Source organism: Mauremys mutica, chromosome 2 (assembly GCF_020497125.1).
Source record: "Mauremys mutica isolate MM-2020 ecotype Southern chromosome 2, ASM2049712v1, whole genome shotgun sequence".
NCBI lineage: Eukaryota > Metazoa > Chordata > Testudines > Geoemydidae > Mauremys > Mauremys mutica.
This window is the reverse complement of record NC_059073.1, coordinates 189,876,609-189,895,221: the sequence shown is the minus strand read 5'-3', so window position 1 is coordinate 189,895,221 and position 18,613 is coordinate 189,876,609. Positions and strand designations below refer to the sequence as shown.

General features: G+C 41.8%; 1 protein-coding gene across 8 annotated transcripts in view; it reads right to left on the bottom strand.

Moving 5' to 3' along the window:
* The window catches only part of COBL (cordon-bleu WH2 repeat protein), a 268,039-nt gene that overhangs the window by 115,934 nt on the left and 133,492 nt on the right, over positions 1-18,613 (bottom strand). For all 8 annotated transcript variants that reach the window (XM_045004528.1, XM_045004534.1, XM_045004533.1 and 5 more), the window contains one exon: positions 9,125-9,319. In XM_045004528.1, coding sequence (XP_044860463.1) covers positions 9,125-9,319 — 195 coding nt within the window. The remainder of the gene's footprint in view (positions 1-9,124; positions 9,320-18,613) is intronic.

Genomic DNA, 18,613 nt, shown 5'->3' with positions numbered 1-18,613 from the left:
GCTAGCCTCTCCCGCCACTCACGCTGCCGGAGCTACACTTTATTTTTAGCACTCTAGCTGGATCAGAGCTAGTGCGGATAAGTCTCCTTGAGCTGGGAATCACAACCCCTCTCCAAGTGTAGATGTACCCTGAGAGTATTTGTGAGGAATGGAGAACAAGACCAGTAGTAGCTGGAGATTGTGGAAATGGTTTTCTCCCTATGAGTAGCTGGCTCTGTGCAGTACAACGGGATGGTGTTCATCAGCTGGAACACTGCTCCCGGGTTCAGGCTGTGACCACAGACTAGTGGACACAAGTCATTCTGAAGACTGAGCGTGGTCAGCTAGCCATGATCTCATAGTGTCAGTCCAGAAGGATGAGAACTCCAAGTGGAAGAGTGGCAATTGATCTGTGGAGCTATGAGACAGGTCACCTCTGTAGACTGGTGCACTGTGGGGGCACTAATGGGAAGACTGTTTGCACTGGTGAGGCTATTACACCTGAGTCCCATCTACACTAACACTGGCCCAGTAGAGACTGACATAGAGAAGAATGATAGAACAGTTAAATAAAGCAAGCCTAATTTTTAGAGGTGTTGTGCAAGAAAGTAAATGAAGCCTTTTAATAGTTACCTAATTATGGACTGCAGAACCTAACTTTAGGCACCTATTTTGAAAATCTTGGCCCATGTTTTTAACTATGTAACTAGTAATTCATAAGGCAGAGATAATGGGCCAATTTTTCAAGAGGCTCCTAAACTAGTGCATGCAAAAGCAACATTTGTGCATACAAGCCAAAGTGCACAAATGCCCATTTGTATGGGAAATTTGGGGAATGCAAATTTAGAGTCCACTTCTGAAAATCTGGTTCAATGTATAAAACACTAATGCTTCCAATGGTTCTTTCTTACACATGCTAGTTCTCATTGCTGGCATACCTTATTCACACCCACGTCTCTCCCATCCCATTCCTTTTCCTGTTATTCTTTTAATAACATTAAAATATTTAAAACAAAACACTTAGATCTTAATTTGTTCTGTGGTTGACAAAATTGTCTTTTTTGTGTGAATAGCACGCAGCTGGCTTGCTGAGCATGCACCCAATGCTAGGATAATTGTTCCATATTCACTTGAGAGGGCAGTAACTTCCAAGTCCTAATTGTAGCCATTTAAGTGCACTATTAAACAACAAAACAGAATACAAACAAAGAAATAAACATACAAATAAACAAAAAAACCCAACACCCATTGGCCCAGAGCATCCCCTACCACAGTAATATTTGTTTAAGGTGGCCTAATGGGGGAGGAAACATTTTCTTTTGCCCCTTCCCCCAAATTGTTCTGGTCTCACAACCATTGGCACTTTCAGAATTCAGAGGATCCTATGGCACCATAAAAGACAAGGCTCATCCACCCATGACTGCGGAGGCCCTGTGCACCAACTCTAGTGTCCCAGCTCTGCTGCCTCCAGCAGCTTGGCTCCAGTGGAGCTATGCTACCAGTGCCTCCTCTGGCGACAGCTGCAGTTGGGATCCCCTGCGATGTGGAGAGCTATGGTAGAGGAAATAAAGCCTGGAACTATGTTTCCTTAGTAATTTGTATGGAGCAGGTGAGGGGGTTGATGTGACCTTCCAACTCAGGGCCCTCCTCTGTCCCTGCCGCTGTGCAGGTCCCGGATGCCAATCCAGCAGCTGTACTTCTTCAGGGTCATAGAATGGGATGAATTTGGTCTATGGTCTCCAGTACAGGGTACCAACAGGGAATGGCCCCCACAAGTGTGCGGCTTGGGAGACTCCTTGGGCCAGCAGTGGTGGTATTTCATTTTGTGCCATAGCTGTCCTAGATTTGTGTGCAGAATAGTCACTGGTGGCCTCAGAAAACCTTGGCCCTTTCCCTGGATTGTACATATAAAAATAAAGAACATGGGCTTATCCCTCGGGTTTCATCTATCTCCAATCAGACCAGGGCCCCAAGTTGGAAGAGGCAAAGGGGACTTTATGTCCCTAATCCAAGGCTGGCCATTTTCAATGTACATTAAAACATCCTCAGAGTAGCTCTAACTTGGACCCAACTTCATTGGCCCTCAAAGTACTATTCTGGCAGCAGGCAATCACTTCTGCTTTTAGTCATGCCCACAAGGCTGTGCACCAGAGGGTGGCCAAAGATCTGGCCCTATGCACTGGTATTTATTTGTACTGATTTTTTAAAAACAGAAAATGGATGCGTCTGTTGTGGATAAACTGGCTTTTTACAAGTTAGGGAATCCCTGTAAATGGAGTGATAAGGCCACCAAGCACTGACTGTTTAACCAGGCAGCTCACTATCTCAGCAGCATTGATATCACACACTAGTGATGATGGAACAAGGACAAGTGAAGAGTCCTGCACTTAGGACGGAAGAATCCCATTCACTGTTACAGACTAGGGACCGAATGGCTAGGAAGCAGTTCTGCCGAAAACGACCTAGGGGTTACAGTGGACGAGAAGCTGGATATGAGTCAACAGTGTGCCCTTGTTGCCAAGAAGGCTAACGGCATTTTGGGCTGTATAAGTAGGAGCATTGCCAGCAGATCGAGGGATGTGATCATTCCCCTCTATTTGACATTGGTGAGGCCTCATCTGGAGTACTGTGTCCAGTTTTGGGCCCCACACTACAAGAAGGATGTGGAAAAATTGGAAAGAGTCCAGCGGAGGGCAACAAAAATGATTAGGGGGCTGGAGCACATGACTTATGAGGAGAGGCTGAGGGAACTGGGATTGTTTAGTCTGCAGAAGAGAAGAATGAGGGGGGAATTGATAGCTGCTTTCAACTACCTAAAAGGGGGTTCCAAAGAGGATGGATCTAGATTGTTCTCAGTGGTACCTGCTGTCAGAACGAGGAGTAATGGTCTCAAGTTGCAGTGGGAGAGATTTAGGTTGGATATTAGGAAAAACTTTTTCACTAGGAGGGTGGTGAAGCACTGGAATGGTTACCTAGGGAGGTGGTGGACTCTCCTTCCTTAGAGGTTAAGGTCAGGCTTGACAAAGCCCTGGCTGGGATGATTTAGTTGGGGATTGGTCCTGCTTTGAGCAGGGGGTTGGACTAGATGACCTCCTGAGTTCCCTTCCAACCCTCATCTTCTGTGATTCTATGATTCTAACTTCTGCTAGTAGAAAATGGGCTGGAAATACCATATACTTAAAAAGCTATCTGTCTCCACCAGCTTTAAAAAAAACCTCACAGAAGTCAGTGTTAGGAACTTGCCAATTGGCTTAGGTAACTAAATAGTGTTCCTCAGTATTTCCAGTATTCTTTGCACTTCTACTTCCCATTATTTATTGAAATGTGGATGGCAAATATTGAGGTACATTTATCTAGGTCTCTAGGAGAAAACCGGCACCTGTTTTTATTTTTTTTTTAAAAGGGCAGCCACTTTACTTCCTTGTGAAAAGATTTTTACAAAGGTCTGATTTACATTTGTTTACACAATACTAATCTCAGGACTAACCTTTCCTTTAGGGCATAAAAATAAAACTTTTCACCAATACTGTGAATAAGTTGGTTCACTATGACCTGGATCCTTCAAACACTTACAAATATACAACTTTATTCCCACTGCAGTCAACAGGAATACTCATGTGAGTAATGTTAAGCATGCACCTAAGTGTCTGAGGGATTGGGGCCTCATATTCTGCCCCTAAGGATCTGATCCTGCTCCCATATAATTCAGAGGCAAAACTCCCATTGACTTCAGTATAGCCTGATTAAGCCCTAAGTGAGATACAGGAAAGGAACTGAAGTAGTAAGGAAAAATCCACATCAATTAATCTACATCAATTCACCTCTAACAGCAGCAATCTCAAAACATTCCTGGGAACGTAGGTAAAAATGGCAAAATCTGTTTAAAGCAAGGGAACACTGTGGAACACAGAGTCGACAGTGCTATTCCAATATACACCCACTCAGGAGCTGACCCTAATTTAGAATAAAATTAAAGATGCTCTGAAATGAACACTGGAATGCCAATTGCTCTGTTATGTTGCCTCATCTGTCTGTCTCCTTAAGGGAGCCATAACTGGCTAATAACAAACCTCAGATACCAACGTACAACAGATTAAAAAAAAACAAAAAAAACCAAAACATTTTTTTAAACATCCAAAGCAAGAGAACCAGCATGTGGCTCCTATAGCACATTCCACAGAAATTGCATTTATGGCTTTTGGGGTTGACACTGGGTCTATCGTGTAGATGACGGTGGCTGAAGAGACCCATTTTGTTTTTGATGTTGTTTCCTGAAACCTTAGGGTTTCATGTTGAATAAACTATCTACATACTGTAAAAAGGCTCTTAGCCAAAGCCCACAGTGCCTTGTTTACAATCTTTTCCTGCTCTCACCTCTGTATTTTTCCCACCCCCTATACACAGAATGCTCTTCTTACCTTAGTTTGCCAGTTCACTATTCTCCCTGCCTTCAAGTCCCTCCTAAAGACTCATTTCTTCTGTGATGCCCACATGAAACAAACTGCACCAAATATATTTTTTAAAAACGGACCTTGTCATTAGGACACTAGACAGGGATGCAGTAGCTCTGGGTTCAATTCCCAGCTCTGCCAGACTTCCTTGGCAAGTCACTCAGGGTACGTCTAACACAGCGGCTGGGAGGTATAATCCCCAGCATGGGCAGATGTACACATTCTAGTTCTGCTTGAGCTAGCACCTAAAACAACAATGCGGTCGGGCCAGAGGCTGAGGCTAACCACCCCAAGTACTTGCCATTGGGGGTCGGGTGGGACTGTACTTGAGTGGCTACCCTGCTGTGCATTGGTTCAAGCAAAGCTAGTGCGTGTATCTCTACCCACGCTGGGAATTACATCTCCCAGCTGTTGTGTAGACATACCCTCAAGTCTCTCTGTGTCTGGGTTCCCCATCTATACAGTGGGATAACAGTACTACCTTTCTCCCATCCTTTGTTTGTCTTGTCTATTTAGACTGTACAGTCTTTGGGGCATGGACTGTATTTGCAGAGTGCTTAGCATAAGGAAACCCCAGTCATAGCTGGCTCCTCTGAATTTCCCTGTGCGTCCAGTTTTCCCCAATTCTCTTCTACCGTTAGCTCTCCGAGGCATGGAGATTTTGCATTTTGCATTTAGCTCAGCACTTCGAACATTTTTGGCTCTGAGTCAATAACAAATAAAATAATATTCCCTAATTGGTAGAGCTAGTCAAAACAAAAAGGCTTGAATATTTGTCACTGAAATTTCAAAAATTCCACCATTGAACATTTCCACCATCACTATTAACGGGATCACTAAGGTCTCTGGAGGCTGTACAGGAATTGCTGGAAAAAGGAGTTCACCTTTTGCTGAGCCCTCACAGAATGCCTTTTGCATGAATTGGCAAACTAATCTCAATGGTCTGTGAACTCAATATCAGAACTGAAGATGGGGAAGATTCCCCTGCTTCTGAGGCAGCCTATCCCTGCCAGGATTGGTATTTTAACCCTGGCTCACAACGATACTTATGAAGAATATTTTTTGTGGACTTTGCATTATAATAAATTGCATCAAATGGCAGATGTCAAAAAATGTCTTGAGGGAACATAGAATCATAGAATTCAAGATCAGAAGGGACCATTATGATAATCTAGTCTGACCTCCTGCAAGATGCAGGCCACATAAGCCGATCCACCCACTCCTTAAGCAAGCGACCCCTGCCCCATGCTTCGGAGGAAGGCGAAAAACCTCCAGGGCCATTGCCAATCTACCCTGGAGGAAAATTCCTTCCCGACCCCAAATATGGCGGTCAGCTGAACCCCGAGCATGCGGGCAAGACTCTCCAGCCATACCCAGACAACTGAACAGACAACTGGATTCCCTTCTTGGGCTTTTTCCTCCCTCCCTGCTGTAAATTACTGAGTGGAAACTCTGCACAGTCTGGAATACTGCTTAATTGTGCTCTGAATATAAATGAATACTTTCTAGTAGAGGTTTTTAAATGGGAGAGGAGAAAATACTACCCGTGAGCAAGTCTTGGGAGGCAAATGTTTGGCAGGTCATTCCAGCGGTCTTTCCCTCATAGAGGTCAGCTATCATTGTATGCCCCTCTGAGATGGCAATCGAGATATGATTAAATTACACAGCAAGCAGTTATCTGACTATCTGGAAAACATGATTGAAGAAAATCTAAACAATTAATAAGGTATATTCCAATCTCATTGCATATGGCTGTTACAGATTGCAATCACTGGGCACAAACATGAGAAATGCATCACTTACAATTTATCTACACTGCTATAAAAATGGAATGTCCTAGAGCTTAATAGTGAGTAGGAAATAGTAGGAAAGGGGGTCAGGGTAAGTTTGCTACGCCTCCAGTGCTCACTTTTCTATACCGCTTTTAGGGAAACAGATTCAGTTTAAAGGTAAAAATCCTTTTCAAGTTCAGAACACTACCATTCTCATTTTCTAATAATCTGCTAGCCTCACTGAAAATAAACATGTTCTCCTTTTGCAGGATCTTCCTGTTAGTAACAGTTGCACATAAATAAAGTTTTCTAAACAGACATCTTATCTTTTTATGGAAGGAAGTCCATTAATAAGGAATTGACGTTCTTCCCTAAAAAAAAAATACATTTGTTAATTCTTTCCCATAAACTATAGAAATAAACTAACACCCTGAGATTTTTTATTCTATTTTCACAGCAAACTGGATAGTCTGCACGTAGATAAGGTTAGCACTGTTTGCGTTTCTGTATAAACAATGCTCTTGTTGCTACCTTACCATGCAACATCAAATAACTAATCTTTTTTCTCAGGTTTCAACTGCTTCATGGAATTGTTGGTTCATTTCTGCTGGATTCCTTGCAGTTATGTTGGATCATCTTCTACAGTACAGGTTGTGAACAGTTTGCCAAACAAGGCACTTCAGAAGCACATTACCCATGTTTGCTGTCTTGAACTGCAAAACTGTTTTCATAGAGATGTCCTTTCCCCATCAAAAATAGGACAAAGGAGCACTCAGATGAACTCAAACAATTGATCTGATAAACTTCAGTACTTCAACTTTACTGACTTCGTAAACTAGGCAAGACATTTCTAGTGTCCCAAATTAACACTATTATATAGAAAATATATGATCCTTATTCAACCACACGTTTTCCTTCTACAAAATGTTGTTCTTTTAAAGAAAAAAAATTATAACAAACTTGATGTATGTTATGTCACTTTCAACAAATAACAGACATATTTGTTCCCAGACAATCCAGAAAGCAGTACTTTTAGTGATGGGAAAACAATACTGAATTGGGAATGTTAGTATGTAAAAAGGTTTCTGTGCTCCAAAATTAAAAATGTAAATGACATTTTAAATGAAGATAAGCTCGAAACAGTGTAGCCTTTATATTGTGATTATACTTGTGTAAACGTCTTATAAAATGCCATAATATTTGTTCAGAAATATCCATGTTTCATAAACACAGTGAATGTTTAATTTTAGGGGCATCAATGTATTTATTAACATGGAAGCCAAAAGGAATTAAAAATATACACAGTGCACCAAACATTGCAACACAAGGTATGTTGCTGATGCAAAACGCATGGGAAGGGATGTTAGTAAACAGCACCTATCCAAGTTCTAGAAGAAATCTTAATGTTATGTCATACATATCACATTTTTACCAGAAGAGCTACAATAATGGGAAATTTGGGACTCATAGGTATGAATCATGGAATGTCTGGGGTGTGAGGGTGTGAGTGAAAGAAAGAGAGAGAATATGGAAGGGGAAATGAATCAAAGGAAAGTGATGTCTGTGTGTGCATGGGATAATCTATCCAAACTAACCTGAATCCATCTCGCCTGGGTAACAACAGCAGTGAAGACAGTGCAGTGAGAGCTTTGCAGCAGGATAGGGAGTCAAGTATGTACCCACAGACAGGGCTGGGCTTGTACTACTTGCAGTGAAGCCCACTGCACTGATTTCACTGCTGTTGTTACTGGCGCTAGCTAGATTTAAGCTAGCTCAGGCAGGCTAGCCTGTGCACAGCTTCTGCTGCATAGACATGACCTTGGTATATCAACACTGTCTATACAGCCTTCTATCTGAGAAGGCATTTAAAGTACAATACTGTTCTTTTCTGATCACCAGACCAGGAAGAAGTTACTTCAATGGAAGGCAGAAAAAAGTAAGCCATTGTAAAAGACATTTAACAAGATACAAAGTCACTGGGTAAACTCCTGCAATAACTACTCACATCAGCTCATTCTAATCATTAAAATTAAACTAAGAAATAAAAACAACTAACAATAACATCAGCATAATAATTCTACTGTTCAGTCCCATTGTTTTTATGTTGCAAAATTTCCTCCTCCTTTAGGTATTTATTGTCTATTCAGGGGTCAGTTGTGGCTTTGCTGCAAGCCTCACAAATAGGGCAACAGGCACCTGTGCTGGCCTGGAAGCAAACTGGGAAACAGACTGTTATTCAGACAATCTGCCTCCCATTTTGTTGGGGGACATAACCAGGGCTGGCTCCAGGCAGGTGCTTGGGGCAGCCAAGGGGAAGGGGTGGCACCGGCACGTCGGGCTCTTTGGCGGTGGGTCCCTCGGTCCCCCTCGGAGGGAAGGACCTGCCGCCAAAGTGCCGCTGAAGAAGAAAGCAGCGCGGTGGAGCTGCTGTTGATCACGATCGCGGCCTTCTCCCCCCCCTCTCCCCCCCCCGCCGCTTGGGGCGACAAAAACCCTGGAACCGGCCCTGGACATAACCTGGAACAGCATATGTCTTCTAGCACACCAGTGCTGGCCTGTGCACTGGAGGCAGAACCAGGGCTCTGGATCACATCAGTTCTGGATAATTGTATTACGGGAGAGCAGTCCTTTGCTTTTTAGGATTCAACCCAACAAAAAATTGCTCACTTGGAAGGGTGCTGACAGAGTTAGGAATGGATCTTTAGGAATGAGGGGCAGTTCTAGCAATTGAGGTGAGTGATACATTCAAAGCTCAACAACATTCAACAAGAGTCCTCACTGAAGTTATTGAAGAGTTTCACTGGTTGCAGGATTGACTGGCTGACCAAAGCATCCAATCAGTGGGATTTATTTCTAACTCCATTATGGGTTGGTTCTAGTCAGTGCATTTAGCAACTCTGCATTTCCTTATGTCATTCTTACCTGCATTGTCATCTTTGCCACTCCACTTGTCTCCATACTTTGCAAATGGGGTGTTGCCACTGGCGGAGGAGGTGCTCTGCGTTTTTTAATTTCTGGGTTGGCGGTCATTCCTGAAATGTTGCCAAGAGATAGTGATGGACCCAGCGTAATGGAACGTGAATTCACTGAAGGTGAATTTGGAGCTGTTGCAAAGCCCTGTAAGTAGATGTATAACTTGGTCACAATCACTTTTTAAAGACTATGGGAAGAAACACAAGAAAAACAATTACACCCATTTACCCTTAAACTCAGACAATGTTCTGAGTGATTGTGTATGATCCTCTGTCAAACTTTGCCACATTACACACTGCACAATATCTGGACATTTTTCCAAGATCAACTGACATGTAGTAACCCCGTTCAGAAGGGGGTGAAAGTTGCAACAGATGAAACATATATTCATATTTAGAAAGAAACAGTCAACCCCGTACAACTTATTAGAACCATTGTTGGGTAATAGTAAGGAAAAATGCACAAAATTAAAAACAAATTTGACCATCTCTTTTCCACCATGAACTATGTGCAGCTTGTTAATATGTCAATCCCTTTTAATCACACCCAGAGTATTGAAATATCACTTAAAACTCCAGAACGAGGATTATAGTCAGCAACTCTACTCCTCAGCACAATGCAAATTTCTACTGTAAGTATAAGATCATTTGTGCAGAGACAGAGCTTTCTTGGGGGCCGATCTGAGGTGATGGAACAAACACCAACAGAAACTAAGGACCATCACAAACCTCACCACCCTCTGCTCCAAGTTCAAGGTGCACTTCTTCAACCTTTCCCTCTCAAACTCAAACACATACATAGCATCACAGACATATTATGTTTTCTGAAAAAGCAAACTACCAAAGCACTGAATTGAACACACAATTTCCTCCCTGGGGTAGAGATAAGAGAAAAAATGAACAACACATGACAGATATTAGTCACATTCTTTAACACAGTACTGGAAGGCTGCTTAGATACTACATTGATGAGGATGGGTAAAGAACCTACATAGAATAAAATAGATTCCATTTCCTACTAGACATATGTCCACATCACAAACACTATCACAAGCTGACAGTCTAAGCAACAAGGTCAAGGACACAGAGATAATGAACTATCGTCTCACACAAGAGATGGCCCCCTCCAGCTCAGGACTGAGGCACATTAGCAACCCCGGGGAAGCTTGCAATGCTGCTGCCCATTCTGTATCTATTCTGTGGATAGAGAACTACTCTTCTAGGGGGGTCATTCTGGCACCTTTCACCAGCACTACACTTACACTATTTTTAATTGCTTGGCTTGACAGCACATCTTCTTCCACAACAGTTGGGATGTCACAGAGAAGAGAGCACAAAAAAGGAAGACTAAATATACACAGCAGGTTCTGAGCAGAAATCACATCAAAGAAAATACTGGCATGTAGTGGCAGCTGATCCGGAAAAGGTTTCCTCTCAGTTTCTTGGTTCCCTAATTAGGCCATCCATACTTCCAGCAAAGAGTCACCGGTCAGATTCATCACTGGTGAAAATAAGTGAAACTTGGTTGCCATGGCATTATCCATCTGTGTGGAGAGCAGTATTCCTCTTCAAGATGTTGGATGATCTAATTGGGGATTGGTCCTGCTTTGAGAGGGGGCTGGACTAGATGATCTCCTTCCAACCCTGATATTCTATGATTCTATGATATGGAAACTGCAACAGTCCAATGCTAGTTTGTGTAGTTTTAAGGAGACCACCACTGAAATGAAGAGCTGGATTAGATAGGGGAAAAAAAAACAATACAAGAAGAAACATGGTGCACATGTTTTTGACTGCTCAGTAAAGTTCCATGTTCTGCAGGCACCATAATAAACTATGAAAGAGAACTCAGATGCTACTTTTACAGGATTAATTGATTTGAGTCTGATCCTGCATCTACTATTCACATGGACCTAGCATGGACTTAAGTAGGAATTCTGGATGGACTGGGTGCAGGCCACTTTATTACTATGTAGATTGCTTACTATACAGTCGACCTTCAGGCTGGACAAATATAGCTGGCACAGGAAGTCCCTGGTACTAGTATACCAGTAAGTGTTCTCTCATGGACTATAACCTGCATTTACAGGGGGGTTAGATCATCATCTAATATATCTTTTCCATCTCTGATTTCTCTGAATGAGAAATAGGGTTTATGGTTTAGGGTTTAACAGGGTTTCTCAACCTTTGTACCTATTCAACAAAATCACAGCCTATAGTATGGGCTTCTAATAAATATGGTTTTGCTGCATCTTTCAGGCTTTATCTACACTGGCAATTGAATGACAAAACTTTTGTCTTTCAGAGGTGTTAACCCCACCCTCAAAAGACAAAAAATTTTACTGCGACAAGTGCCAGTGTGAACAGCGCGTTGTCCGCAGGAGCGCTCTCCTGCCAACAACGCAAACGCCGCTTGTTAGGGGTAGAAGTTCTTTGTCGGCAGGAGAGCCGGTAGTGACACAGCTCTGTTGCTAAAAGCGGTGTAGTGTAGACATAGCCTTAGAGGTGAACATACTCTATCCTTGGCTGTATCTGCTAGGCAGCAGCAGATAGCCTGATCTCATCTGTAATCTGCAGGGTCTCTGTGTTCTTAGATACTGTGTCTGTTGTGTCTGGCTCTATATAATAGAGTATGTTTACTCCTAAGTATATGCTACCCTACAGACAGTAGAATATAAAGAAGTTTCCTTTTTTGCACTCTTAGAGGAAGACTGAAGAAAACCAGTTTTAGCACTAATTTATGTTTTCTAAGTTTTTACCGAATGTTTCAAAAGGTTGGGGAATCTTGTTAATAGGTTCACAGAAGTTAGAGATTAAAATGACAATTCAGATCTTCAAGTCTATCTTCCCTGCAAGTGCAGAATATTATCAGCAACAGAGGACTTATCCAGTATTAATCTGGCATTGCATTTGATCCAAGGTCATACTCTCAGTAAAGGGCCACCAGAATCTTTTTGTTGAACAAAGCACTCTGGGAAGAAAATACATGAAAAAATATTTTTGACTAGATTTTGTTTTAAACTAGTTAATATTTCTGAAGGGAGGTGGGGGGAGGAAGGGGGAAACACCGCAACATTGACATGTACCAACACGCAAGTAAGTTAAAACAAAACAGTAAGAAAAAAATAAGTAAGGATCTACCCCAATTCATTTCTGTGTGTTTCCGAGAGCCAAGTCTAAGAATAAATGCAATTGATGCTTGAGTGGGATTTTCAAAAGCATTCACTGCTGCCCTAACTCTGCTCAGATTGAAGTCAAACTTCCATTGTCTTCAAGGGAGCAGAGTCTGGCAAACACTGGGAACTTCTGAAAATCCCACCCTTTTCAAAAGAACTTTACACAAGTCTGGATAGAAAGATAATCTAGGGGCTGATCTTGTAGACCTCTACTCACTCAAGTACTCCTCACACAGGCAAGTCATCATCAGGGGCGGCTCCAGGCCCCAGCACGCCAAGCGCGTGCTTGGGGCGACATGCCGCAGGGGGCGCTGGTCCCGTGGCTCCGGTGGACCTCCCGCAGGTGTGCCTGCGGAGGATCCGCTGGTCCTGCGGCTTCGGTGGAGCCGTGGGACCAGCGGACCCTCCGCAGGCATGCCTGCGGGAGGTCCACCGGAGCCGCGGGATCAGCAGACCCTCCGCAGGCACGCCTGCGGGGGGTCCACCGGAGCCGCAGGACCGGCGACCGGCAGAGCGCCCCCCACAGCATGCCACCATGCTTGGGGCGGCGAAATGTCTAGAGCCGCCCCTGGTCATCATTTTCATTCATTTCTGTAGAACATATACCCTTGTATGAGGACTAATCACATGAGTAGGACTGTGCCAGGACCAGACCCTTACTAGTAACTCTGGATCTGATCTATTTTCCACTAAAGTTATCAGGAGTCTTTCCATTGATTTCAATGGGAATAGGATCAGGCCCTGTGTTAGATTCCTTTAGAAACAATAGATTGGGGGCTTGATTTTCAGACAGTTTAGGTATGCAGTTACTGAGAATGTGTACACACACACACACACACACACACACTTGTAAAATTAACTATGTTCAAATACAATTATTTTATTTGCACACATATTTTGCCCAAATTATCTCTCACTTACTATTATTTTATGCTATTGTCACTACATTGACTCCACATGAATTATTCTTGATTTTCACCAGTGTAAGTGAAAGCAGACTCAATCTTCATAATTGCAACTGTCTGCCTAGGTTCTCAGAAAAAAACAGGCCCTTTATCCTCTATTTTTATTCCATTTAATAATACATTATTGATTTTGTGAACATGCTGTGAAAAGACAATCAAATTTAGTTCCTACAACCTTTGCATTTCCCTGCATTACAAAAACCAGTACAGCTTCAGATATCAATGAAGTACATTAATAAAGACATGTTAAAATATCTTCCAACTTTTAAAGTCACAGACGTGGGGCATTTATAGAGCTTTTGCTCCTGGTTCAAAACCACAGTATATATTAAAAGAAAAGAAATCTTATATTTGTATTAGCTCACATTGTACTTTTTTCTGAATACAGCCAGGGAACACTTACTGTTGGCACAAGCAGATACAAATGCCCTGACAGAGTTGTGCCAGTTTATGTCAGCAGTGAATTTAGGCCCCAATTCAGCAAAGTCCTTAAGCATATGCTGAACTTTAAGAATGTACTTACATCCATTCCTATTCAGCAAAACACTTAAGCACATGCTAAAAGTTAAACCACTGTCAGCTGCAATGCTTACTATTATTTTAAGTGTGTGCTGCCATAGGAACTTGTGATAAACACACACACTCTTCTGTGGACATTTAATTCAGTTTATTAACAACCAGAGAAGGTGTAGGCCAGTGTCTGTCACAAAGCTTTCCCTTAGCTTTTCTATCACTCTCTGATGTACCTCGCAGTCCTAGGCAACTGATTTTTTGGCTCACCAACCAAACTCTCTAACTGTGGTCCACCTCCTCCATTTTTTGGAAGAAATGTCTGACCTTTGAAGGGTAGGGTTTAAGCTTAGGGTCCATCCCTGTCCTCAGCATATCTTATGGGCTAGCTAGCTCGAGCAGCTCCCTTCTCAGTCTGCGGGCTTCTGTTAATCCCATTCTTTGGTTGCTGATTCTCCCCATGCATCATACAGGGAGCCTAGGTACTTACCTCAGGGCAGTTTATTGCATTCGGCAGCAGGGCACCTAAATGTTACGTGTTGCAATGCTGAGTTTTAGTTCCCTTTGTGAATCTAGCCCTATGTGCCTAACTTCGGTTGACATCAGTGGGGGTTAGGTGCTTAGAAGCTCCTGAATATCTCACTAGGGGCCTAAACACTTTTATAAATCTGGCCCTAAGACACTTTTGAAAATAGGAATTGGGTTCTTAAGTCATTTAGCTGCTTAAAAAATATTACCCTAATATATTAATAAGATTTAAATTATATTAGATATAGACATAGTTAGGCTATAAAGCTGAAAGTCAATGAGGTTTTTTACCCCAAACAGTTTCCCTCACCACCCTCTTTTATTAGTTTCCTTGGCTTTCTCATGACACAAAGTGGCATTTAAAGGTCATCAGGAGACTGAATGCTGCTTGCCTGCAATAGCAATTTGGCTTCCTGTTCTCTGTCCACACTGGTCAATAATTTTTTTTCAAAATGTCAAGGTTTTTTTTTTTTTTCCCTTGTGGGAGTGTTACAGCCAGGCCTTTCTTCTGCATCTTTGTGCCAAACCTCACAGATTCCAGCTACCTGTTTTGTTATGCAATTTCCTTCTGAATGGTTTGTATATCAAAAACCAATCAATTGGGTTGTTTTAAGAGTTGGAACTACTACATGTAACAGGAACAAGAACAGCTTTTTTTTAAAAAAAAAAAAGCCAAGACATAAAAAAATAAAAATAAAAACAAAACAAAAAATATCTCTGTATGGGAGATGAACTTTTGTGTGATCGTACTGAGAATTAATGTGAACTGAAAGATCTGGAAGGAACAGACAAATCCATCAGCCCAGTGACAACGGGAGTATTTATCGTAGTGGGAAATGTAAACCCTATTAACACAAACTCACATTGATTGGCTGAATGCCACTACAGCTGATTACTAGTAACCATTTAGAATGCCAGGCAGGTTAAGTCAGAGACTATGGTAAAAATTGAAGTTGGATGATGCTCTCCTGGAAATGATGATAAAACTCCACATATTAGCATTAAATGTGACAACAAAGAAACTGAATCAATTCAAACACATGCTTCATAACCAAAGCATAGTAGTGTGGTCTCCAGGCCACCTGGAGGGACACACATACAAAAAACATACTCACTGAGACCACTGACTTTTTTTAAAGTGGGTCATCTTAAATATAGTTTGCTTTTTCTAATCACTGAAATTCCCTAATGACTTTTAACTGTGATGCGCACATCCTACTTGCAATCAGAGGTTTAAGAGAACAACTGCATTTCTTTTTTTTCTTGATTTTTATATTATCTCACTCCATTCAACTTTGGAAAAAAAAAGAGTCTACCCACCTAGTACAAAATTAACAGTACAAAGGCAACTATATAGTTTCCATAATAGTGCCAGCTATAGTTGTAACGCTGTTCATTTTATACAAACAATATCTTATTGAATACACTTTGACATCCATGTTTTCAAGGTTTTATTTCAAGGTTTTGAATTAATCCTTTGGAGACTATAAGCCAAATTCCCAGCCTCCTCTGCTGTCATTTTGGTGCTAAGCTGGCAATACAATACCTATGTTCTAATTTATTAGAATTTATTTGGTGAATACCAGAACTTGTACAACTAGAATTAGAAATGCTAGAACCGGATGCAGAGAACACACAGGGATAAGGAGGGCAGGCTCTCTTGCTAAGCTCTGCTAATTCTCCTTCACACTGATCTAGTACATTCCTCCTCTTTTAGTTCTGGTTTGCAGAGGAGCAGGAATCAGGCATCCTAAGTTTTGGTGGTTTTCTGTAATGTGCACAAAGAGCGCTATGGACCAGGCTGACATCACATTTAACTGGTGACCTGTTTGAACAGTATTTCCCAGTGTAGGAGAATGGATGGACTCCTCTGCTGACCTATCATATCAGCAGATATTAAGACCATCTATCAAGCTGTTGAAGTCCTACAGGCTCTATGTGGCAGGTGCCGCTCACTAGCCCCTTCTGGATATATGAAAGGTAGGAACACCCCTCATGAGGAGGGGATTCTAGAACACAGGAGGTCCTGGAAGCAAAACTTAGGGACAGTCAATCTCAGAGAGACAGCTTAGGTTGCGGTTTGTATAGTACTATTGTGTTTGAGTCCCCAGGAAGGGAGTAAGTAGGATGACCAGACAGCAAGTGTGATAAATCGGGACGAGGGTGGGGGGTAATAGGAGCCTATATAAGAAAAAGGCCCAAAAATCGGGACTGTCCCAATAAAATTGGGACATCTGGTCACCCTAGGAGTAAGTCTGGATTTAAACACAGGGTCTGTGTGATCTGTTAAGAGTGAGACCCTAGCCTATTCCCGAAAAATACAAAATGATGTAAAATGATGTGTGTGTGTGTGTGTGTGTCTGTGAGAGAGAGTGGAGTGAGTGAGAAGCATTCATAAGTCAATCCTTTTATTTGAAAATCTATTTGGTATTTTAATATATTTCTATATTCCACCCCTACTCCCATTTGGGTCCACGCCCATACAGAAGAGACACCCCTCTCCTCCTTCCCCGTACACTCTGGGGGCAGTAGGATCCAGGTGCTGCCTCCCCTTCTCCTGCCATAGTACCTTGAGTAAGAACTAGAGAGCAGCCAGCCAGACTCCGACCCCACAGGAGCAGAAGCAGCCAAAGCAGGGACCTCTGGACATTCCAGTCAAAATTGTAGAAAGTTCTCTGATTTTCTCTGTCCTGGGCTGACTGGCTGTTTGCCCCAAACCTCCCCCGTCACAGTCTCTGTACCTCATATTCTTTCCACACCTGCCCCTCCACCCTGTCCTCCTTAGCCCCCTTCCCTTTTCTTGCCATTTAGCAGATCCCCTCCTAAGTAAACTCACCCACATAAACAAAAACAAACAAAAAAAACCCAACGAACCAAAATCATGGCACGAGCATTCCGTTTGATGCTATGACACTGTTTGCTCTGCTTGTGTGTTATAATCCTTACCCCACCCAGTATCTGTCTTGTTTATTTAGACTATAATGTGTCACTGTTCATTTGTACTGCCCCACTGGTCTGTATCCATTTGCCTTATGCTTAGACTGTTATATTTTTGGGGCAGTGACTGTCTTTTTGTTCTGTGTTTGTACAACGCTTAGCACAATGTGGTCCTGGTCCATGACTGGAGCTCCTAGGCATGACCATAATACAATATCGAACACCACAAATGAGTCTATAGATTATTCATGAAGTATCTAAAGGTTGCTAAATAATGTTAATGTTGCTTAATATTTAAGCTTCATTAGCGGGTGAAAAAAAAAGTATTTAATGGAGAATACATGTTTTGACTTACAGATACATTTGTGAATTCATGAAAACTAAAAAAAAATCAAATACTGTCACATCAACCTTAAGCACCAATATCTAGTCATTATTCATAATTTTTTCCTTCCAATATTCAACCAATGCCATCTATTATAAATTTGATCCTAAGTCTCAAAAGATGAATTAATTGTTGTGGCAGCTATAAATTATATCAGAATACAGATTTATCAATTTATGGAACTGATTTTGACACTCAGATACACATTCTTAATTATATGCATCCCCAGATAATTTATATATTTTCCAGAATTTCCTATAGGCAAGACCCTGCGATTCTTCATGAGACAAGAACTAATTGAAATACAGGTTGAAAATAGAAATATATAAATGCAAAACACCAGCTGCTTAGTCCTAAATTTTATCTGTATATCTCTGTCTCCAAGCCCATGTTACAGTTCAATACATTTGCTCCAAGCAATCCGTCCTGTTTTAAAGTCTCACTCCTCAGATTGTTCCGAAGTGAAACAAATCAGGGCATTTTATAAAACTTTTTTCTGTCACTACTACTTGACAACATGCCAGTGCCAACAGTAATGAGATTTCATTTGCAAAAATCTCATCCCTATAGCAAGGAAATCTCCTCATTGGCAGAAGAGGAAAGCAATCAGGGTATCAAGGAAAACTGGGAGCAAAATCTTCTTCACTTATAGCAATGCAGCGGAATAGAAGTTAAGCTTGATTTACATTTTTCTGTGTTCATGTAATCTGCTGTTATTTAAGTGGCAACGTGTCACTAACACATTTTATAGTTTAAGCAAAATATTCTATAGGAACAATTAGAACCAAGCTTTTCCTGACAGGAGGCATATATAAAACACTTGGATTCTCTGGTCCCATACTGGACATTTCAGGTCATATGTGATAGCCAACAAATGTAGACCCTATTGAATCTTGTGACTCAGAGCTGGGTAGCTTGGTGAGATGGAAGGAAATAAA